This window comes from Bolinopsis microptera, chromosome 1 (genome assembly GCF_026151205.1).
Source record: "Bolinopsis microptera isolate Bmic1 chromosome 1, MBARI_Bmic_1.0, whole genome shotgun sequence".
Taxonomy (NCBI): domain Eukaryota; kingdom Metazoa; phylum Ctenophora; class Tentaculata; order Lobata; family Bolinopsidae; genus Bolinopsis; species Bolinopsis microptera.
The window spans coordinates 5,674,970-5,700,158 of NC_087072.1; the positions used below are offsets into that span (position 1 = coordinate 5,674,970).

At 37.3% G+C, this 25,189-nt stretch overlaps 3 protein-coding genes across 7 annotated transcripts in view; all 3 read right to left on the reverse strand.

Moving 5' to 3' along the window:
* The window catches only part of LOC134822701 (C-Maf-inducing protein-like), a 78,936-nt gene extending 65,952 nt beyond the window's left edge, over nt 1–12,984 (reverse strand). For all 5 annotated transcript variants that reach the window (XM_063833926.1, XM_063833909.1, XM_063833901.1 and 2 more), the window contains exon 1: nt 12,974–12,984. The gene's annotated coding sequence lies outside the window, so the exon portion shown is untranslated. The remainder of the gene's footprint in view (nt 1–12,973) is intronic.
* LOC134822691 (ubiquitin carboxyl-terminal hydrolase 7-like) lies at nt 5,863–19,207 on the reverse strand. The gene is given in 24 exon segments (XM_063833889.1): nt 5,863–7,182; nt 7,376–7,513; nt 7,625–7,681; nt 7,816–7,949; nt 8,079–8,185; nt 8,296–8,439; nt 8,593–8,736; nt 8,893–9,007; nt 9,186–9,442; nt 9,963–10,084; nt 10,352–10,775; nt 10,938–11,216; nt 11,355–11,505; nt 11,639–11,831; nt 12,545–12,716; nt 12,897–12,951; nt 13,076–13,206; nt 15,849–15,957; nt 16,153–16,241; nt 17,908–17,972; nt 18,156–18,337; nt 18,626–18,651; nt 18,653–18,762; nt 19,085–19,207. Coding segments are annotated over 23 exon segments (3,243 nt in total). The 5' UTR covers nt 19,134–19,207; the 3' UTR covers nt 5,863–7,182; nt 7,376–7,385.
* A 284-nt stretch (nt 19,208–19,491) lies between these two features.
* LOC134820587 (nuclear pore complex protein Nup85-like) lies at nt 19,492–21,549 on the reverse strand. Its single transcript, XM_063831061.1, has one exon. It carries the CDS (start codon nt 21,535–21,537, stop codon nt 19,762–19,764), a length of 1,776 nt encoding a protein of 591 aa, XP_063687131.1. The 5' UTR covers nt 21,538–21,549; the 3' UTR covers nt 19,492–19,761.
* Nucleotides 21,550–25,189: the final 3,640 nt, after the last annotated feature.

Sequence of the window (25,189 nt, forward strand, 5' to 3'; positions counted from 1 at the left end):
TATAGTTGGTTGCAAAATGAGTATAGCTATGCTACATCTAGAGAGCCCAATATCAAGTGCCAAAAACCTAACAAAAAGGTCACAGTGAGTGCTAATGTGAGTTTGCTCGATTCCATATGCTTCAAAATTAATTGACATGCAATCAATTGGTGCTGCTACATAAATGACCAGAACAATCAAATCAAACAAGATTTCTATCGAGCAAGATATTACCGTTTTCTTGATATTCTTAGTATCAGACTTTCCCACGTCTTTGCTGTTGTTCTTGCAATAGCCAATCAGGAAAATGATGCTCAGGAAAAGTGAGCCGACGTAGCAGACTGTAGTGAGTGATGTCAGGGCTATCTGCCAGCTGGCAGCTCGAGCTTCTATTCCGTTACAGGACTCCTGAAATTTAAACAGCAGAATCATGGACCAAGCCACGAAAGTCGCAAACATAACTACTGTTTGACCAAGAGATATTCGAAGTAACCACCTACTGAAGGCTTCCCTATGCTCTCGAAAGTAGAACGGTCGGTAGAGCATAGTGTTTTGAAAGCCATAGATGATAACAGTGAAGACCTTCATACTCATCACAAAAACCTTCAAAAGCATGGTGACAAGGCACCTTATCACGAACAAAAGCAGTTCAGCCGTGAATTTAGGTAGAAGAGAAACGTCACGGGAATCCGAATATTCAAGTGCAGGGACAATGGTAAGTATGCCAACAATGATGCACCAGATGGAGTAAGATACCCTTGTCACTTTAACGACCCCTTTCTGAGAAGAAGCCCTCAGCTTGACTACACTTCCTACCAGTCCGATCAGTAGAGTTAAAACTCCCTGTATGTAGAACAGATAAGTGGCGGAATACAGTCCTCCGTCCTTAATATTGTATCCAGAAGTGGTCCCGTTATAGTCAAACGTTCTAGAGGCATTATCTGCTCTTTCCAAAAGATTCTTAAATGACTCGTCGTGTTTTAATTGTTCCCTAAGATCTGTATGCATAAAGAACAGCTCGATATCAACATTAAGATTTGCATCAAAGAAGTGTTTCCGGCTCATCCCGTTTTCTAGGAGCTCTTTAGTAATGTCCCATTCAGCGTAAACTTTATCTCCCTCGTGCACGATAACTTCAAAGCTGTCAGGTGTTTTTTTGTGGTCAAAGTCCGAGCCATTCGTTTTGGAGAGTAATTCCTCGAACCACTTCAACGTAGCCATAAAATTGTAGAGCTGCCGAAAACGTTAACCAAATAATATCGAATCGAAATTTGTGAGCATATTAGTAGTAGAGAATATGTTTTCAGAAGCTAAGTTAATTTACGTCGTGACCAGTGACGTTGGTAGCGGTAGCGAATAAATTGAAAGTTATAATCGAGATTACGTATTATTATATCAGTGGTCCTCACCAGAAAAGCTCAGCAAGTAAGATTGAAGATAAAGGTCGGACAGATACCGCTCCCTGTGGTTGGTTAAAGCTGAGTCTCTTATAGTTAGATCTCCTAGTCATTTTATCAAGTCAGCAAATAGGGGGAGAGAATTCAACTATAAGTATATAGTCTCTAACTTATAATTCAAAGAATTATTTTTGTTTGTATGTACGACCGCCCGCGTGCAAATACTAATAGATAAAGAATAGGTACAAGGTAGTTGCAAAGTAACCATGGTAACAGTATTCAATTTCAAAAGCGCAGGAGCAGCACATGCATAGATTTTCGAGCGAGATTTTGATCGGTTTTGTGGTAATTACGTTGTGTTCAGTGCGATCTATATTTTAATTGGTTGTATATTCGGTTGTGCCGGATATTTGTTGATGCTATAAAAACTGACTACCAACGAATACTATTAGCTTCCTCCCTCTGACCACGGGCTTTCTAGTTATAAATATCTCCGGGATTTCGACGCGGGATCATATTATCACTCAGCCCGGCCCGCTGTTAGATAAATATCTCAAGGTGATATCATCCCGCCCCGGAAATTTGTATAAACCCGGCCCGCTTTTTAGTCGTAACTGATGTTTATCATTCAATTCTCCGACTTACAATAATCAATGATACTGCTGATTAGAACTCGATAATAGTAGAACAGTTAGACGCGCGATCACGTGGGCGCGTCACGTGCGTACCACGTGCCACCAATAGCATACGCCGAGTCTATACCACGTGACACGAAAGCGCACCACGTGATATGAAACATCGTAACCGTCCACTTCTTTTACACGCAAATTCCTGGGAACGTTGCCATGAAAGCAGCTAATTCTTGGAATTTCTCCAACGCGTGGCGTGAGAAGTTGGCGACTAGCCAGCTACCCTTGTCCGTGCCCTAAATAAAAAATAAAAGCCCTAAAAAATAGTATTGTTTTGCTTGCTCTCCTTCCAGCTCTTGTTCCTGCTAACGTTCAAGCTATTGCTCCACTATGACAGATCGGTTTGACATTCAGATTGATGAACTGCTTTCCAATCGTGTTTCGGACAGTACAGTTAGAGTCAACAACTGTGAACTGGGCTCTAAACAAATTTAATTCTTGGCTTCAGTCATCCAGATCAATACTGAATACAATCAATACAATTTTACATTTTGATATAGCTTGCTTTTCATCGTAAATATATTTTCTATTACTTGTTTAACCGGTATAACTTCAATTGTGCTATTTAATCTTAATTTACTACTGTTAGTACGTTATCGTATCACTTGTTATCACCATCACAAATAGAAATGAAAATATTACTAAAATCAGACCCGTATTCCGAAATAAAAACTATTTTATCACTCTCTTCTAAAGTATAAATCCCTTGTCGAAATCGCCGGAGATAATTATAATCCATAAACACTTCACGCTCAGGGCTAAATAAATGTAATCCCTCAGCTGGCGCTTCGGGATTACATATTAACACAAAACTCGTGCGCTGCGCGCACTCGTATGTGTTTATCAGATCATCCCGCTAGCGCGGGATGATCTGTTATATAAACCCTTTGCGTGGCGGGTTTATGTTATTATATATACGATATGTTGACGATTTATCTATTATTAACTACCTTTACTTTCATAAATTGATTAAAGATATTTATCCTAATTCATTGGAGATGGAGCGAGCTGGTTCCAATAATAAAATCATTAACTACCTTGATTTAAATATTAATATTTCCACAGAAGGACTAGAAATATCAGTGTATAACAAAACTGATGATTTTAATTTTCATGTTGTATCCCTTACATTTCCTCACAGTAACATCCCAACCGAGGTTGGCTACAACGTTTTTTCAAGTCAAGTTCTTAGATATGGTAATGTTTGCACTAGATTGGATATCTTTTCCTCCCATCTTCACAAAATATTCAAAATTCTAATTGATAGAGGATATAGCCGTGATAGACTGATTAAAGGCATTAAACGTTGTCTGAGGAAATATGATAACGTTTTCAGGAAGTTCGGTATTCTAGATGACCGTAACATTATTAAAGAACTCCCCTGATATCTTTTGATTTATTGAAACACGGGTACTAACTCTGCTAAACTGAACAAATTCTGAAACTTAGGTGAATAAGTGTACAACGTGCTAAACCGAAGTTCAGACTGACCAGTGAAAATGGGCGAGCGTACCAAGTGTCATTTTAATTAGAAGTTTTAGTCAGTGATTTATTATTGAAGCTTGTAATTACAATATCTAATGCTCCTATAAATACTTTAATTAATTGTTTGTCCCGTTATTCTTTTTCCTTCCTCTTTTCCTTGTCATCCCCTTATGTTTTAAGATTCTTGCTATAAATGGCTACAGCTAACACTATTAATGCTAAGTACCAAACAACAAGTGGGAGGTGGATCGTTGGTACCATTAAATCGATTTAACACCGCAATTCCAGTCGCAAGCCTGGGACCACTACTAGCATAGTCACAACATCTACAAAGCTGCCATATAGCCTGACTGACAATTTTCTCGACTGACTGACAATGTTTCTTCTTTTTCCCCATTTAGAATACAAAGATTAGTACATTTTAGCTTATGATTAATATTATATTTTTACCTATAGTTTACTTAGAATATCAATAAAGGAGAATCAACCACCGACAGAAAAGTTGCAAAAAATATCGAGTAAAATTGTGTTAATTATTGTGTCATGCTATATAGCGTAATACCCAAAATTGCACAACAGAAGTCTGGGACAGTTTGGAAAATCTACCTTTCCTGAAAATTTTTTACATCAACTGTTTTTTCTTTAAAAAAGCATAAAATGTATAGAAGTGGATTGAATTGAGAATGGGTATAGTAGGTAGGTATGTTTTTCGTGTCAGGTGAGTCATGAATCGTGTCACAAAGTAAAACATGCATAACCCGCCGCATACCTTATTTTGATGCATATTCTCCGCGCGCAGAGCAGTTATGGCGTCGTCGCCATGATTACCCTCAGCATAATACGTTTGCACGATTTGACGATTGATCGAATAAGTATAACAATTAATAACAATCAATTGACCCCGGTGTAATAAAGTAATTACACTGGGGTCAATTGATCGGGTTAAGGTAGGGGATGCAATGCACGATAAAAATAAACTTGCTCGGATTTTAAAATTTTTTGTACCAGTACCACTGTTCTCTAGAGACTGTGAGAATTTTCACAATACCAAATTTGTCATACCTTTTTTGAAAAGATCAGTGAGTTTCGCCTAGGTGCCATATTTGATGGTGCACGGCTTTTGGAGCAAAAGTAGTTGTAAAAGTCGCGTAATTTGACCAAATTTGTCCAAATTTGACCATTTTTGTCGTATTATTCGGATATATCTTCAGTTCCTTAAATGAGATCATTCTGAAAATTGGCGACGACCTTCCAATAGGGCTTTCACAACTGTCCGAAAAATTTGGTGGATATCGGAGTTGATATAGTGATCAAAATGGGGCAAAATACGCTGCTTTTAGCTGTAACATGATGTATGATGGTTGGATATGCTTTAAATTTTTCGGACACTTTCCTTGTAAGTTTATGAGTAAGCTTATCAATTTTTGTTGCAATTGGAGGTCGGGAAGGATACTAAATATCTATTTGTTTGAAGAAAATTGTGCTGGCCGAAATTAGCGCTAAAAAACCCATCCTACAGTCGGCACGCGCGGCTCACTGTCGATGGCGCACTACCTAGTTAGGGTCAGGGTCAGGGTCAGGGGCAGGGTCCTGGGTCAGGGTCAGGGTAAGGGTTGGGTTAGGTTTAGGATTAGAGTAGTGTTAGGGTTAGGGTTAGGGTTAGGGTCCTGGTCAGGGTCAGGGTTACTGTGAGGGTTAGGGTTACTGTTAGGGTCTTGGGTTAATTGTTTTAAATTATATTGTCGGGGGTCAATTGTCGCCCACCCCTGTGTACTGTGTACATGATGGTAATTTGGTTGTGTAACTGATGTATATCATATATGAATCGATTTCTTAATATCACTCTACGACTACATTGAAGAACTAATTGATCGTTAACAGCTGTATTTGTTCATTGTTGATCTGACAGCCAATGTGCAATAGTTAATTGACGATGTCAATTCATGGCAGCTCGGCGCGGCACAGTAGCGCATCTCGCCGATCTAGCCGATGTCGCTGTGAGAAGCCTCATTGAGTGCGCGGCGCGGCACAGTAACGCATCGCGCTACAAGTGCAATAGCAATACCTCAAAGTCATTAAGACCGCGGTCTGGGTCAAAATTTCGCGGCGGCGAGTCGCGGTGGTGCACGTCTCTCACTCTGTCCCACGGAGGGTTCAGTAGAGCGTTAATTATTTCTATGTTAAATTATTGTAGATAGACGCGACGAGAAATTACTTGAATTGTAAGTCGTATACCTCACGAACGTGAAGTTTTCCATCAATAGGTGCTTACAACTGCGGGGTTGGAAAATTAAATGAAAAATAAAACTACGTTATTATTTATAAATATATGTAGGTACGGGTCAAAATTACTAATTTAATAAAGAAACGCTAAATGCAGTATACACGTGTAACATATATTTGAGCTCGGCTTTACCATTTATCGCGTGTAAAAGAATGATTGCAAACTTGAAACTCAAATGATAGTGATACGTGTTACTCAGCTATTTTCACTCAATGGACCAAATTCAATTGAAGATAGCGAAAATTACCGAGAATGGACGATTAAAGTTCGAACATAGAACTTAAAGAAAAAGCTACAACAACCTGATTTATACGATCAGCACAAATTTATGTGAATTATTATCGTAAAGCCCGAATTGATCAGATAAAATGAAAACCAATCAAATTTTTACAAATTATTCATTTGAAATCTTCTGCTCAGATGAGACAAATTTATTCATTTCTGGCCTTAGAAGAAAAATTCCCCACGCAACTGTGAAGCGGAGTAACACGTGAGCTATTGTATCTGGAAAATCTTATCGACTGCATTCTCGGAAATACACAGTATTTTCGGAAGCTCCCCGCATTTTGGTGGAATAAACTACTTATCATAAAGCAGTATCATCAATATTAACCGTAGAAAATTCAATAGATTTATAAGGGAACAGTTTTGCGAAATCCCACGCTTATTTAGTTACTAATATAATAGTGACGGAGTATAAGTAACATGGTATATAGTCCCACAGGTAGGATTCAAAAACTATATCAAAAGGCAGTGTCCTCAAGCAACAAGAATGATATAAGTATGACACTTAAAATGCACATGATATTCTAACATAATTCCAGCCCTACAATATCCCCAAGAATATTCAGGCGTTGAAACCATTCAACATAAAGCTAATAAAGGTAATTAGCAGCATTTAGCATAAAGGACAAGCCGAACTTCAAGTTCACTACAAAGATACTTTAAATCACATTTTACGACAAAATTTATCATCACCCCCTGCATCTGCAAAAATAGTAATACAGAGCAAGAAACAAAAAATCAAATACTCCCGCATTAAGGAGAAGACTAATCATTCATATACTGTCCTGTCCTGCACTGAATGGTGTATTTATCGTTAACACGTGCACAATGCACCACCGCACGTGCACATTTACACAAGTGGCGCGGCAGTCAGAGTTGCAGGCCGCGCGCCACGAGGTATATATGGTACACGCGGCGGCGGCATGATATCCTCTATCATGTACAAAACGTGTGAAATATATACTAGAATAGTGCCTCCATGTCCAGCATCTTAGCTAGGATCTGATACTCCAGCGTCTTTACGTAACTCCTTATACACAAAATTACTGGTCCTAAACCCCTTCTGAAATGAAAGACTAATTTAATTTTAACACCATTTAAAATAAGCCAGTTTTTAAAAGCATGCAAACAAACGTTTAAAATTATAAATCTTTAATGAAAACATGGGGACAATTCGGTAGACACCTCATAATCTCCAACATTTATACTTCTAGCTTGGATCCAATAATATAAATATCACAAATATATATACTCACAATTTCTAGACTATTGATTGTGTATCTTGACTGGTTTCTCGACGTAAGTGTACCGGGATCGTTTGGGCGGTTTGAGGGCGTGTTCCAGTCCAAGCCAGGGCCGCGAGTGGAGAAACACGTCAAGATGTGCCTCTGTTACTGGAATGGGAGGTAAAACTCAGTTTTGCAGATCTTGTGTTTCTTTTTAGTAATTTATCAGTAAATAACAAGAAATTTGTAATACGATTCTACTTATTAATATTATCTTACTTGGTTTAGTATCCTTGTCCACATTTGTGATGAAGTCCGTTGAATTGAACGTAAAGTCTGAAATAATAATGATAACTCATTATCGAACCAAAACGTCTATGATTGAAAAATAATACAAACAAACATCAAAAACAGTTACTTATTATTGAGCAAAAAAAATTAGTCGCGGATTAATCAAAAGTAATTATTACCATCGTTAAGAGGTGTCATTCGTCCGTGAGTAATAAGAGAAAACTTGTACTTTTCGAACTCTTTCTCTGAAATATCTTTGAACCTTTCCAACATTCGTGTTCTGACTGATTGTAAGGCCTCACCTTCTGTCACTCTGAAAACAGACAATACTTAGATAAATTTACATTTTTAAACACAAATTACAGCTTAAATAGTTATAAAATTTCTTCTCCCGAAGGAAGTGTAATGTATCAGTTTAATCATTCCCCTGGATAGTACTTACTTGAAGAGGAAAGGGTGGTTGAAGCACTGGAATATTGTTTGGTGGAAATGAGCCACTGGAATCAAGAAATCTTTGGGTCCTAACCTGGTCTCTTCGACCGGTATTTCCTGTAAGAAATTATTGAGTTTAATCAATTGGCAGTCAAAATTGAAACGCAGTCAATATGGCCGGGTACTTATCTTTAAGTACATGATATTATCCATTAACTTCATCTTACCTCGACTCTATAGCAAGTGGTTTGTTGGGCCATGGAAGGTTGTATGTTGTGATAACTAACTCCGTTAGAGAAGACCCTGTGTATTCTGTAGCTGTAAACCTCCAGTAGTCTCAGTTTAGCACTACCATCTGGTGACAACTCGATCTGAGGGAACAGTCAGTGTTACAGTCAGTGTTACATAAACTAGCAGGACGGTTTTACACAGTGCAATCCAAAACTAGTTCCAGCATTTTTTCTACGAAGATATGATTTCTCGGTGAGTTTATAAGCCCCTCGATTCAGAACCTGCATTCAAACCTGTTTTTTCGCTTCTTCCAAGAGTTCGGAGATAGTGACATTTTTAGCGACGTAAAGAGAGAGAACGGTTTCCTCGCGATGTTTGTTTAGCCACGTACATCTAAAGTGATCCTTGCTCTCTAGCTCCGATATCGCGATGTTTAGCTGAAATTAGGTTATCAGGTATTACTTTTACCTAGGTGTTGGGTTATTATATATTGTATTCCCTCTTAGAGCCAATCATCACATCATGGTAGCTTTATGCGCAAAGAAATGATTTGCAATTAAGATTAACAGTTAGACAATGGAGACTGCACATACCCTTAGATAAAAGAGTTTCTTAGGAGATTTAGTTCTCTGACCATACGACATAAACAGGTCTTTCAGCGTTCCCTCGAAGTGACTTTTGATGGCGTAACCAGCTATATCACGATGACTGAAATTTAAAAGTTAGATAGTCAGTATCAGTAACAAATCGAATCCAAAAATGGAAGAAATATCCTGCTATATTTCTTAAAAACAACTTGGTGATCACTTATTTAGCGGAGCAAACATTTTCTAGATGAAGTTGATAATTTCGTAATAAAATGACGTACGAGGTTAGTTGCACTCACCTCTGGGGTTTGAAGAACTGAATGAGGTTAGGTTCACTGTCAATACAATTAGCAACCACCTCGGCCACCTCATTATACGTCATCTTCTGGTTCAGCACGACGTGGAAGCCGGGGTCAGCAGGGTTGTTTTTGTCACAGAACTGAACTGAGATCCTGTTGTTGAGGTCCCTAAAGTAGTCGTCCACGGTGTTGTGGAACTTGCCAGTCAGGTCTGTTCTCTGTATCACCCAGATATCACCGTCAAACACTTCCTCCATCTGAGTGAATTGCTTTTAAAATTAATATCACGAATATGTTATCACACATATTCACAATGATACAAGAACTTTATTGAGACCGTCTATTTCAACCTAAATATTAACTTTATTAGTAAAGTTTTCTTAATTTCTTCTGTCCGATTTATTTAATTTATTCATTGTCTTTTCTTTGTATTGTAATCAGCCATATTTTTACGATTATATGATATGTTGATTGTTTGTTATTGTTCGTTATACTAAATTTTGGTAGACGCCAGACGGCCCCAACGTTAATGTGGCTCCTGCTATGTGTTGGTTGATCCGAATTAATTATTATTATATATTCAACTTCAAGTATATTTTTATAGTTTAGTTTAGTTGTCATCCGGCCACACAGTATGCAACTTGTATTGCAATACCATTGTTTTCATTACTTTTATATCAAAATAATATAATAATTAATACTATTTTCAAATTAAAAATAAGGTTATTGAACTAGTTAATGACGATCTATTTAAAAATCAGTTTTGTGAGGACATACCTCGCCCAGAAGTTTGGTAGGAGTCAGCTCATCTGTTCTCCCTGCGTGTACCTCTTCGTATAGTGCCAGAGGTACATTGGCTGGTAGACCTATCTTATCTCTAGCGTGCTGGAACACGTCACCTGGAAATGGTAGTGTTTTTGAGATGTACATACTAAACCTCAGGTCAGGAGACTGGTGAATGTGAAATATTCCAAGTATTTGAATGTGTATGACCTTGGAGGTCGTTCAAATATTACGTAATGAGCCAATGCTTACGATTGTAATTTCTACACGATAGCTATTTTCAAAATGGCTGAGTGTGGGCGAGGGCTTAAATGACCAAAATCTGATATGCAAAAGATCCCTTATTGAGTGATATAATAAGCAAGAAACTGTAATTGACTAACCGATACAACTGTCAGGGGACAAGAACACGTGGGTAAGATAATACATGGTGTCTGTCATGACGTCGAAATACTTCAAGAAGATGATGTTTTGTTCGTCTCTCTTATAGGGCATAAGCCCTTTAGATGGGTTACTCTGATCAATCGTCTCTATGAACACTTTGAGAGGAGTTTCCTTTTCTGCTACTTCCCAGATAGTTTTCTCCCGTTCGTTTTCTATTGGAGCAGGACGAATTGTAGAGTTGGCCCGAGATTGGAAGACCCACAACCTAATACCATCCACTTGATAACCCATGTTGTCAGCGATCATTTCCTCCATATCCCGAACTGAACTCTCTTTTTTAACCCGGTATACACTGGGTCGAGCAGTGGTCCAGTTTAGTAGATCGTTGCCTTGGTATCCGTGAAAGGGGTCATCTGTTACTGCCTGGAAGATATCATAAATGTTTGCTCTTTTGGGAATAAGAGTATCGGGCTGTTTTTAAAATATACTTGTATTGTTAATGATATTGAAGACAGCGGCTCCTCAGCCGTGTTCGTACTTCGTGGTTACTGTTCTCTCAAACCTCTTCAAAATAATATTATTTACCTCAACAGACATATACAAATGAGCTTCTTGTTTCTCCTTCCTTCTCAGGGCCTCTTCCCTTTTCTCCTCCTCGAAAAAGGATGTAAGATTGATAGGAATGTCATCGTCAATGATATTCGTCAACACATCGTCCTTCTGAGACTCCTTTATGTACACCAACATGTACGCGTTGGTACAGTGTCGCACATTTAGACTCTCATCTTCACTCCCACCAAAGTTATTCTCGATAGCTTCGGTTCGGTTTGATTTGGAAACAACGTCGTCATCAAATTTAAACCACTGAAAGGGTGAATTATAAATCTCCTTCAGAGGAGTCATTATAACAGTTTCATAACTTAATTGTAGGAGAAATGTCAATTATTGTAGCCATGAAACACAAGGAAAAGAATTCAACCATAAGAAAATCGAGTAAAATACCTTGCCATCAAGTTTAGGACTAATGTAAGCAACGTAATGACCTCCGTGATTGTCACCAGAGTGCACCAAAACTGCGAACAAAGAAAACTTCTCGTTATCTGTAGGATTCTCAATAAACTCATTCAGATCCAACGTCTCGGGAAACTCGTATCTGAAATAATAAGAATAATATACGAGCAAAACGTAGGTCACTACATAGTATGATTGTATGAAGGTAAAAGCCTGGGAAATGTTAAGGACCCAGAAATCTCTACGATAGATATAAGCTTATTAAAGGTCTAAACCTGTCGTTTATCTTGACGTTCATATCCATTAAGGGGTCGTACTGGAATCTCATTAATTGGAGATACAACACTGGGGGAAACTTTTGGAATTTGGTTCCCTTTTTGGCGTCTTGTAGTCCGTACGTTCCGGCATCGTATTTATTATCTCCCTCCAGTATTTCGGGGGTTATATAGTCTTCGAATGATTCGATAACTGCGAAATTGGTTGAGTAAGCTTATGATAAATAAATACAACTCTTTATTTAAATTAATCCATTTTATGCCTCCTCAAAAAGTCCACTAGAAATTGATCCGCTAAGCAAGGGTTAACAAAACGAGGACGTGCCGACGTGGTCGATGTTATCATAAGTAAACAAAGGAAATTTCACACGTTTCTCTTCACGTCTGGACTCTGCATCCTAAGTTAACTGGCACTTGGCAAGAACTTTTTAAGAGATTAATTACCATTGCATTGATCTCAAAGAGGTAGTGCCTGGTGGTATTCTGGTTTCAAGTATGTTAATATATACGAATTACCGGCTTCATATACGTTTGATACAACACATATTACAATCCGCTTACTTTAAATGTATGTGTTGTTCGGACCATAACTAAATAAGCACACAGAAATACGTCACAAATTTCTTTAAAATCCAGGCATGGCATTTCTCTTAAATCCAGACGTAGTAAACTTGTGCGAGTGTGAATGCGCAGAATCACCCAATGCATAAATATGAATGTCCAGAAACAAGTATTGCAAATATTTGCTAGTACAAAAAGATATTTTAGCGGGCGCGCAATCTATTTTTGCGCGGCAGGCAAAATTCAACGGGAACCATCAACTTTCAGGGTCGTCTGAACAGATTTGGAAGACAGTTTTTTTACAATAGCTATATACTTATAAATCATCAGCTTATATTCAAATACCTGTTCTCTTTCCTTTGATATTTAACTGAATATCAAAGAATGATTCAGATCGTTTACTCTCGTAATCAACGTTCATACAGGAAATGTAGCTGCAGACTTTTCCTTCCAATAACTTGGGGATCGTACCCTCGACACAAGTACCTTTCATCTTGTTTTCCATGTGGTCCAGAAGCTGCAAACATAAGATGGTGAAAATGTGACAAGATACCTTGACCGTGAAAAGCTGGGCGCTAAAAGCTCGAAATTGCAAGCTGTGGTGTAAGCACTCGACACAACAGGCGCGGCGATGCTTGCTTCTTACTTTCTTAAACTTGTGACCAGCTTTCCCGGAAGAAAATGAATGCTGACTTACCACTCTACAGAATTCCTGTACATCGTGCTGCATAAAAGAGTCCAGAGCCTCCCATCTGAATGAAACATAGAATTAGACAAATTATTTGAAAGAAAACAAAACAGCATCACGCACATAAATAACAATTCCGATAACTTGATAAACATAGACATGTAAAAAAACATAAATGGAAATATTACCCGAAAGATTTTGTGAGTTTCTTGGTAGCTACAGCACAGTCACTCGTTTGCAACTCATAAAATACACGTTGCAATGCCAGAGCTACACTTTTATTTACATCATCCCCGTCAGTAGGCATCTTGTATACTGCCTGAGATTTAATTGTTAATTGAGATTTGTATCATTATATAATATGCTATGTCTGCTGATTATGTACACTGACTATCAGTACATGGCTCTATTATATAATAGTAGTTTGAACACAGTTTTCTGTCAGGCTCAACTAAAATCATGAGCTAAAAAGCATTCATCTAAACTAGAAATAAGTGGTCATTTAAAAAATATCATATTTAATAGAGTCTGATTTATAGGGCGGATAATTTGGTAAGGCCCCCTTACTGTATCTTGTAGCATGTTATCGCATCCTCACATTAAACAGATTATACTTAACATGATTACCACTGTTTGATTACGAAATATCATTACTTTCATATATTGCATTTGTAATCTGAGTAACTAAAGAATTTAATGAAATTACCGGGAGGCCGACAAAGGGGGGCCCTCCATTATTAGAGGTCAGATCATATGACGTATAATTAGTGGTGTGACGTATAATTAGTGATGTGATCCATCCATGTGATCCATCAGTAGACCCAGAAATGAGCTAGATATAGGGTAGAGTTCACATGTCAATTCTGTAAATCATAGCTGTACATTAAGAAGTAAACATGATCTGACTGCTCGACTCGTAGATCACATAAGGGACGGGAGCTCTTGCTAAAGGGGGTTCTCGTATCAAGGGATGTGAGACGTACGTGCCAAAGGCATGCAAGGAGAGTGAGCCGATCAAGTGTTCTTAGGTATATATACTGAAAGATGAAAGACAATAGTATCGCATTCTTACATTCTTTCAACATGCCTACCTTCTCCAAATTCATCTCTGGTCGGACAGGATCTCAACAGCTACTTGACTCTGATGGATTCATCTACTGTCGGAAGAAGAACAAGGATTCAGCCCTCACATCTTCCTGGCGGTGCTGCAAGCACAAACTCCCTACGAAGTGTCCGTGTCTCTGCTATCTATCCCTCTCAGACGATTCTCTCAGATTGAGTACGAAAACCCACAACCACGAAGCAGACCTCGCAGCCCCAGAACGAAGAGAAGTCCTAACATCCCTGAAGAGGAAAGCTGAAGATCAACCTCTTTCGGCGACACAGAACCTGATATCAGAAGCCCTGGTAGAGACCTCTCCTGCAGTGAACCAGACTCTCCCTAACATCATGTCCTTGGCCAGAGTGATTCAACGTTCCAGAGCTGCAGCGTCAGGATCCTCCCAGCACCAGGAGGCTACTACCTCAGAAGACTTTACTCTCCCTCCTACATGTACTTCCACCAGAAGAGATGAACCCTTTGTCCTCTTTGATGGTTCTACAGATCGGGGAGTCAGAGTCATCGTATTCTCCACGAGCAGGAACATGAAGACACTGTCGGAGCATTCAGACTGGATACTTTCACCTCTGTCAAGCTGTTCAAAAGAACATTCAGAAGAATTTTAAGAAGATTTACTTTACAGATAAACTGTTTGCCAGAGCTGCAAGGCTTGTTGTGTTTCTTGCTTTTGTTCCGGTGGCTGATGTCGAGGAAGTCTTCTACGAAATAACTTACTATATACAGACAAACTATCCTAAGCTAATGTCTATAGTGAATTATTTTGAGAAGACTTACCTTGGGTCAGTCATTGTGGACAGTGAGGTGAGGCTTCTCCCTGCATATCCCTTAGGATTCTGGAACCATTTCGCCAGAATCATTCGGGATCCGGAGTTCCCTCGAACCTCGAACATGGTTGAGGGCTTTCACAGAGGATTTAAATCCCGAGTGCATCGCCCAAAGCCCTCTGTTCAAGAGTATGTGAGAGCAATCAAAGAGCAGCAAGTCATCACTGACTTTCACATCGATAGGTTGAGTGTTGGCAAGACACCCGCTAAGAGGCGAAGGAATTGCCATACCCAACTCCACGATATCTGTTCATTTTACTCCACATACTCTAGCAAGATCGAGTATTTGTTTTCTGTAGCCTCAGTTTTTGGGCACGATATGTAGTAAATTATAATTAATGTATTCAGTATTCAGTATTCAGTATTCAGTATTCAGTATTCAGTATTCAGTATTCAGTATTCAGTATTCAGTATTCAGTAAATTTGATTAATTATCCTACGAAAAAATGTCTATTGACTTGTTAATTTAAATCAAAAGTACGGAGTTAAACTGGGCTAGATATAGGGTAGAGTTCACATGTTCTGTAAATCATAGCTGGTGGATCACATCACTAATTATACGTCACATCACTAATTATACGTCATATGATCTGACCCCTAATAATGGAGGGCCCCCCTTTGTCGTGCAGCCAAATTACCAAGGTAAATAAAATACATACTATATACACAATACTTATATAATGGCACAAAGAATATATTATCATATAATGTATGAATAAATATATATTTATATATATATTATATATATGTTAATTGTTATTATTTAGTATGTACATTGTAGGCATATAATATTACATGTATAATGCCGTAACATGCATGCCAAAACACCTTAAAAGTACCGCCCTTCTATTAAATTACGTTATTTGATTTTTCTCAATCAATATCTCAAATAAAACATTTTTATCCGCACATATCATTATATTAGTACTTCACGTGTTAAATTGACATACATTTCTGGGCACAGTTGAACTGTGTAAGTTAAAATGCATTCCTGGGAAAAGTAGTAAAGCAACATACCTTTCTAAGCTGGCTGGTAAAGTAAAGTGTTTGTAAGACAGAGTTCATGTAGCATGTAGCACCTTGGTTCTTTAACCCCACGTAACCAGTGTACTTCTTGCTGTCCCAACTATAAGAATAAACTTTCAAATACAAATTAGAATTTTCTCGAACATCACAAAATTTTCTTGACGGTTGGCAGACCATGTAAACGGTCCTAAAACACTTTACATACGATCTTAAAATAATTGTTAATCCCGTTTTTTAAAGTTCTAAGAGAGGAGTAAGATGTTATAAGTTGGAACTGGGAGAGGAGAAAACTCACTGAACACCGTGGGGAGCATCTGCAGCTACTTCTATCTTCAGGTTCACCTTGTTGTCCTTGATAAAACCTTTGGCCGGGTCTTTAATTTCCTGGGTCAGAGTATTATTTAAACAGTGAAATTTAATTAGTTTATTTAACTGTTACATAGTAGTTTTGTTTTATTTAACACATAAGGACGTGGCAGTGAAACAAAGAAAACATTTATTTGTACTTAGAACACGTGGCAGAAAATCAGTGCGTGGTGCTGAAAGTTAAAATAATTGCTTAACTATTAAACTAAAATCCTAAGTTCTCCGAAATATTCCTTACATTATATTTACAGAGCTTGAGTTTTACATTATATAAGTTCTCAGTTGTCACTAATTATTCTAAATTAGCGAACTATCTAACTATACGTGATGGGGATGAGAAATTAAACAATCTCACACAAGTTTCAGGTATAGTACCTCTTCATCCTTCCAGCCTTTGTCTACCATAAAAAAGGGGCTGAGCCCGAGATCCTCAACTTTACCATTGTACACATCCACAATAGTGGAAGTTAAGCCAAGCAAGGTGTTCATATTGGGGTACCATAGTACTAGTGACACCCCACCAGTGATACCATCATACAGATAACACCGACTTTACTAACTATACAACGTGGTGGGATCAGCTGGAAACACATTAACTGGAAACAAAAGTGAGGGTAGCAAGATGGAATGTGGTTTACACACAGAGCCACACACACACACACACACACACACACACTCACAATACACTAGGATGTACATCACCAGGCTAGGGTCCAATGTTATGCTTACTGTTTACATGTAAACTGTAAAGCTAAGCTTATAAGCTTTCCTTCTTGAAAAATGAGATAAACTGCATATCTAAATAGTGATTATGTACAACTATAGTAGCTCAACTAATTACAATTTCACACCAATATACACACACACTGCACACACACACACACACACATACACACACACACACACACACCACTTTACTAACTATATAATATCTGGTATACAAGCTTACTGGTGTATACGGAAGGTACATGTAACACGGCCCCCAGTGCTAGTTGCCATGGCAACAAGTGTGGCTGCTATAATGAGGTGACGGTATGTGTTGCTATGGTAGTCCCAGACTCCATCCAAGTCATCCATCGCAACATTAATACGGATTAATATTTAAAACCTGTACACATCTAGCTAATAATACACATATCTCAGTCGGAATAGGCACACTTAAAACGTCAATGATAGTTACATGTATATTGTATAATACCTCCAAACCCTGAGAGGGAAGTTAATTTGGGCAGACCTCAGGGGTATTTGCATCTCAACACATGACCATTCAATACAGGCCTGTATCCTTTTTATGGCATGTACGAGGACCCAACATAAATTGTGATGTATACGCTATACGCTAGATATTATTAGTACTACAAGTGTGACTATGTGTTGGTCCAGTAGGAAGTTGAGCAACATTATAGTGTACAGTGTGTGATACAGCAAGGTGCTGCTTACTCCGGCAACACAGTGTAGCAAAAATGTACAATCACGTTCCAGTCGCTAATAATGATAACACAACTATTTGCTATATTGGTAACTAAGAATCAGGAATTCTATTACTATGGCTGTCATGCTTTGTGTATTGGACCTTATCATGATTGATTACATGCTAATCTTACTGCTAATTATCATCTGGATTAACACGAACAGTACGAACAAACGAAAGACAAATCACACTAAAATATAAAGAAGACTGTACCTCCATCATCATAAAGTTACTGTATCCCCAGTCATTCTCTTTTGCGTAGAAGAAGTGATTAATACCTGAAAATGTACGATGAGCACCTTAACATAAGCCACATCAGGTTGCCATGGTAAATATTGATATTGTTAACATGTATAGTATAGTATATATAATATATATACATTGTACAAAGAGCTCTAATCACCATGTACATTGTACAATAATCTCATAATATTAATGTCAAAACCAGTTGCAGATCTTACGTCTGTTGAAGTCATTTTCTGGTTTTTCTCGGGACAGAATACTGAGAGTAGCCCGAGCATAGCACGACCAGCCGTTGTTGTTTCCCTGTACGTCTATTGGGTTGCACTGGAGGAAGAAGCCCAGGGTGGGTTTTCTTTCTGATCCAGCTGCATTTGATGATCGGGGTATACACATTACCCGCCTGATGGGATATAACAGTTACAATATTATTATATAGAAATATACAATTATATCACTTGCACTGTTGGTTGCGATCTGGTAGCTGTAGTTTGGAGGCTAGATCTACACCCTTCATTGTAGCTTCAAGTTGGTGTTCAGCTCTTTAATTCAATTATCTGGATATTTAGGTTCACATTTACCAGCTTTAGAACACATAATATAGTATGTACTCACTACAAAATTCACCTACCCAAGCAACTTGAATTTTAAGAACAAGTTCAGCGATTCAAAGTAGTAAATATTTACTCACCAAGGGAGGTTACGGACATAGGAGGGGAGGGCTGAATGTGGTGTCGTTAAACTCAGACAAGTCCAAGGTCCAGACCAAAGTCCCGGAGGACTTGTTCGGTTCGTCTTGTTCGGTCGTCTCCATCACATCCTCTTCAACTGATAACGATTTAATCTTAGAACTGGAAATTAAGTCTGGAAATTAAGTCTCCATAATATAACATGAAATAAAACATAATATCCATAGAAATTTGAGGGACTCAGTGAGATGCTCGATGAAAATGAGTCTTTCTCTACAAAATTACAATCAGTTAACAATAAAAATCAGACGACACGCCGGTGACAAACAGCAAATTAACACGTGTCCTAACGGTACAATCTGCATATTATTATTATTAGAAAAGTGCACTACATGACACAATCTTTTAAAAACTGTCAATATTTTGAAAATCGAGCCAGCTGTAAGTGTGTTTATATTTACCTTTTCCTTCTTTCTTCTCCGTTTCCATATCCACATCGTTATCTAGCATAGTGGGAGTTGGCTGTTGTCGCACACGACTCACTACCCGGCCCAGTGTCGACTCATGCAACTTACAAATAATACTGTCAACGGGTACGAATATTTCTCACGAAATAAAAATCTTGTTTTTTATATAGGGGCTAGGGGCGGCACCCAAACGTTATTGAACAACGCCTATTCGAATATAAAATTATATTTAAATGTGCAATAACTTTTATATATCATATGCAGACTCACCTAGCAATGCCACGTTTTAAATTATATCATCTTAATCGTACTTGACAAGAATATGTTCGTAAGAAATACTATCGACTTATAATGGAGCAAGGTTATGTCATATAGTTGTTTATTCAGTAAAACACAACAGGTATGTGTTGACACAAATAAAGGTATTTAAATTATTGTCAGATTGAAAAACTCAAAAACAAACATGTTTAATCTATAGAATTAAAAATAATAAATATATTTAAAAATTATGAACCGTTACTTGATCCTTGGTTGTTATACAAAAGCTTACTAAAAAGCTAATTCAAATCATCTTTGTTTGATGCACTTCACAACTTATCAAAAGAAACTTGATAGAACGTGAGAGTTATTGAAATAGTCAAGGAAAATATTATGTGCAGCATAAGAATAAACTACCACGGTTCATTCAAAAAGGAGGAGGCTAAATTAGTGACCAAGGCTAATCTTATGGTTTCAATTTTCTGCATATCAGATTCTTTTAACAACTTCTTGATCTGCATGTCTTCCAATGCTTTAAGTAAAACATGGGTCTGTCTTGAGTCCATAACCACGCCACTGCTCTCAGAGGTTTCATCAACGTCATTAATGAGAGGAAGGGAATCAAGCAACAACGTTATCTGAAACCGGGGAGGTCCCAGGTTAGACTCAACCAGAGATACCAACAAATCAGCTGCTTTCTTCTGCTGCTGAGTTTTAATCAAGCTGTGGAACTCTCTGTACTTGCCAAGGAACATGAGACGGTTACTCAACAATTTGTTGTTCCCCAACTGGTCCAAAAAGTCTAGGTTTGAGAATCCTCCTGTTTCAATGTAGTTGTCTAGAATCGTCTCCGAAATTTTGGTAACACTCACCAGATCTTTGGCTTGGAGACTCCAAATCAAGGCCAATCCAAGTTGATCACTTTGATTTGCTGCTGACGACATAACTCTACACACATTTGATCCAATCGAGACTAGGCCATGTTTTTCGCAGGCAGACCAAACTCTCAGAGCTTTGTTTTGGTTCTCCAAAGGAATTCTTGGAACAGCAATCTCTAAATATGATTTTCCTAACTTTTTGCATTCCATAAAGTAGTCCATACCTATGCTCCAAAAATCTTCATGGAAAATAAGCTCAGATGCGTAATGAAGGAGGGTATACTCACGAAGAGAACATCCATATTGGAGTTCTGTGTCATCAAGCTGTTTTGCATGGTATAGTATGTCTGCAAGATGGGCACTAAGCCACCAGTTATTTCTAAACTGGGTTATACATTGAGTAAGAACTGAATGAGCATCAAACTCCATCGCAGAGAAAAGAATCTCATCAAGAGGATTGAGATAATCTTTGTAGATACCCATCATGTCCTTAGCTTGATGATGCAAGGTGACCACTGTGACTGTTGGCATGGTGTAAAGTAAATAGGATGTCATGAGATGATACCAGGTTTGTGCTAGGTCTTTATACTTGACAAACACATCAAGATTGCCACAAAGAATTTCCAGTATATCAGATGATTCATCAAGCACAAAATTAGCAGACTCAAGATTCTGTTTACAATTCTCTTGCCACATCGACCAAGATATCTTGAATTCGGATAGAGAATGGCCACTAAAATTGTTGAGTAATGGCATTTTTTCCAGAAATGAAGTAAGCTCACCACCATCTGGAGTTATTTTCAGTAATGCAACTGCTTCATTAATTTGTCCTTGAAACAAAAGAGATACCACACAATCCCAAAATTTGGGGTGTTCCATTGGCTCCTCAAAAGTTAAAACATCATTGAGAGTTTCCACTGGTTGAGGGAAATGCCACTGCATCAGTTCCATTAGGTAAGGCAGCACACAACCCCCGGGAAGATGTTCTATGAATAGAACTTCACAAAATGACCAAACAAGTTCATACAAAGCTACAAGTTTCTTGTCATCCTCATTTTCTGGTCCCAGCTCTTGTATAGCTGCACGCAAGAGGGATCGATAAGCATGACTGTGAGATTGAACATCATTGCCATTTGATAACTGAACTTCACTGAAAACACTATGACCCTCAAAAACAATGTACTTATTGATAAGACTGTCCAGATTAGCTTCCCAACTTTCCACTTTGAAGTCAATTTCATTCTCTAGAGAAGTATTGAACAGCATCAATTTGTTCTCATTAAGCCAAGAGGCTCCAACATGATCATCCATGACTCAGACTGAGAGTTACTGATAAGTTATTTTGCAATTCAAATCGATAAAACAATATATATGAGCATTCCAAATAAAAAATATTTAAAATTATCTTATGTATGTATGTATGAGGAGTAGTACATGATGTCTTGCAGGAGTTTACATAGGTTCAAAATTTCCATTCACTATATTATATGGACAGGTTCATTTGAGTTTGAGGATATTGGTAAATATAAGTGACCCTATTAAAAGGCACAGTGTAGTTGACTTTGTCACACTATGAAATTACACAAACCCTTGATGGTTAGGATAATCGTCTCATCCTCTAGGCTAACTTTGTCACATAACGATATCTTAATCAGGTGATAAGATATCGCTTAAATACGGCCGGCACGGAAATGGTTACATTGTCACACTATAAACTTGTGACAGAGTAAATATGGACCACTTGCTGCCGTTTTTGACCATAATGTTGAGTGTCCAGTTGATTGGATGGGTACATATGACCATTACCTACATATTTGATGACCTTTTTCGTTAGATGGTGCACTCAGGTTTACTCTGTCACACATTTAAGAAAATATGTGAAAAATGTTTAGGGAACCCTGATAAGCAATGCTGAGTAGTGTAGGTTTATTTAATGGCCTGGAAGTGCTAGGAATTGTTATTATATCATATAGTCGCAAGGAATTAAAACACAGAAGGCACAGACAAGTTTACTTTGTCACATAATCTTGATGATATCTGAACATGTGTGAAATTAAACAAATAATGATATACCAGCTTAAACCCTTTGTATTACGTACTATGGATCAAACAACACTGCTAGTACCATGCACCAGTCACATAAATCATTATCGGGTGGTAATATGTTAACAGTGTCACAATTAAACTACCGCAAAATGGTCAAAAATAGGGTCATTTCGTCACAAAAAAAATTATTATAACTCTGTCAGTTCCTTGCAGGCAAAATAATTAGTTTATCGAAATTTTTTTGATGATAAAGTTACATAGTATTCTAATTGAGGTATAGTTCTTCAAAATAGGGGCAAGACATGTTTACTTTGTCGGGGGGAATGCAACGTCAATTAATGTCAATTAATGTCAATTAATGTCAATTAATGTCAATTAATGTCAATTAATGTCAATTAATGTCAATGTCAGTTTTGCAAAATTTTGGAATACTGACATTAATTGACACGATATTTTTCGACCAGAGATTATGTAGTTCTACCATATTTTTAGCACTTAAGAACGTTTATATCATCAATTTATTCACTACTATCACATATGGAAATGTGAAATGTGAAAAAATTCAGATCATTAAACAATTAAACTAAAATGATACGGTTTTCCGAAATTTAATTTTCTTAAATAGGCGTGGCCATCCAAGGGCGTGGTTCTCAACATCATCAGAACTTAAAACCCACATTAAACGAAATGCCTTCATGACATTTATATTTGAATAACGAATCTTAAACAGCTAACATTGCTCCTTCATACTAAAAAAGCCGATTCTAGATATTTTACCTGTATAAGAAACCAATAAAATATGGGCGTGGCCGGTGGGGACCGAAGATTGAAGAGTTGGAAGCTGAAATTTTTTTTGTGGTCTATAAACCTAAGGATCAACAGATAAGAACATACTCATAATTATTCAAGGACATTTTGTTTTTTTGAACCGGTCTAACTTACATAGACGTGAATACCTGGAATATTTATCGAATAATGATAATCTCAAATTTCAAGACAAATTAATGTCAATTAATGTCAATTAATGTCAATTAATGTCAATTAATGTCAATTAATGTCAATTAATGTCAATGTCAGTTTGGGGTTTTTATGGAATACTGACATTAATTGACGTTGCATTCCCCCCACTTTGTCACATCAGTTATTATAAGATTTAGGTCATCTTCATCAGATTAACCGATCTTTTTCGTAGTATGGATCGATTAATATAGGCAATAAAGCATCCTAATTCCTATGCCAATTTCAACAGACTATCTTGATATTTTTGGGGCAGTAAAAGTTAATTTTGTCACATTTTTAGTGACTTTGACAAATTTAACCTAAAATTGCTAAACTTGAGCTCTGATGTTCTGGACAATATTCTACCAATCGTTTCTGAAAGAATGTTGAATTCTAATACAATTATAGATCTTCAAAATAGGGGCAAGACATGTTTACTTTGTCACATCAGTTATTATTACAGTTAGGTAATCGTCATCACATTAACATATATTTTTTGTAGTTTGGATTGATTTATTTAGGTAATAAGGCATCCTATGCTAATTTTTACACACTATCTTGAAATTGTTAGGGCAGGAAAAGTTAATTTTGTCACATTTTTAGTGACTTTGACAAATTTAACCTAAAATTGTTAAACTTGAGCTCTGATGTTCTGGACAATATTCTACCAATTTTTTCTGAAAGAATGTTGAATTCTAATAAAGTTATAGACTATATAGATCTTCAAAATAGGGGCAAGACATGTTTACTTTGTCACATCAGTTATTATAAGAGTTATTTTAAGAGACTATTTCATTATATAATCATTGTTTTTAACCTATTTACGATTTCGTATAATTTTTTGTGACAAAGTAAACATCAACTGATCTTAACTTGCATCAACTACATTGTCATCATGTAAAGTTTTCCCGCCCTTCCAAACCAAAATCAGATATAAATAATTCGCCCAAAATTTTAAATTCCATTATATATTATGACAGAATTAACCTCATTTCCCAATAATCAAGTGCCTGTATTAGCTAACTATTCAATGCAACATATTTTAGGGCTATGATTGGTACTCCGTACTTGGTAGATCAACCATCAAATAATGTGTAAAAAAGGGTTTTGAGGACACCTCACAGTAGAATAGAGGTATGGTATTCTGAGTGTGACAAAGTTACCTAAATATTGCCTTGTAACCGTTTGATCCGTGCCCTTTAACCAATTTTGTATCATAATTGTTAGATTGACCTAATCTACTATGTTTCAGACCAAGGAATGATAATTAGACAACTGCAGTTAACTAAGTCACACAAAATGTGACATTTGTAACATTATAGTGCCTAACAACAATAGATTTTCTTTCTGAGCAGTGCATATGGGAGTATGGGTTACGTGGCTAATGTTCAGAACTTCTGAACGTGCTAGGTTAATAGATGTCAAAATTAAGCCACTATCGTCAAAAACGCTATTATTTTTGTTTACCAATATCCTCAAACTCAAATGAACGTGTCCATATATATTCTAAGTTTAAGTAACTAAATTACATCTTTAACAGATCAGCTTCATAATATATGAATTATAGTGTATTTAACGACAATCATGTAACAAAAACATTTTGGTTTGAATCAAAAACTGAACTTCAATTCTCAGCAGACATACTCAGATACCATCGTACCGGCCACCTCCCCCTTTTTATCAATAGATTAGTGTTTTCCCACATTTGGCTACGATTCCACTAACGTAATAAAAACGGTGCATAAGTAGGAGGCAAGGATACAAGGATTCAAAATTATGAAACATTACCAGCGAAGGCAAAGAGAATACACTTAAACTTAATTGACATATCAAACAGAATGGTAAGGATATATCAAAGTACAGCAATTGAACTTGATTGGAACTGAGATAGGAGCAGAGATGCTGAGTGGGAAAGTGG

Coding starts and splice junctions, on each gene's coding strand:
- LOC134820587 (XM_063831061.1), bottom strand. CDS start 21,537: ATGGATGATCATGTTGGAGCCTCTTGGCTTAATGAGAACAAATTGATG.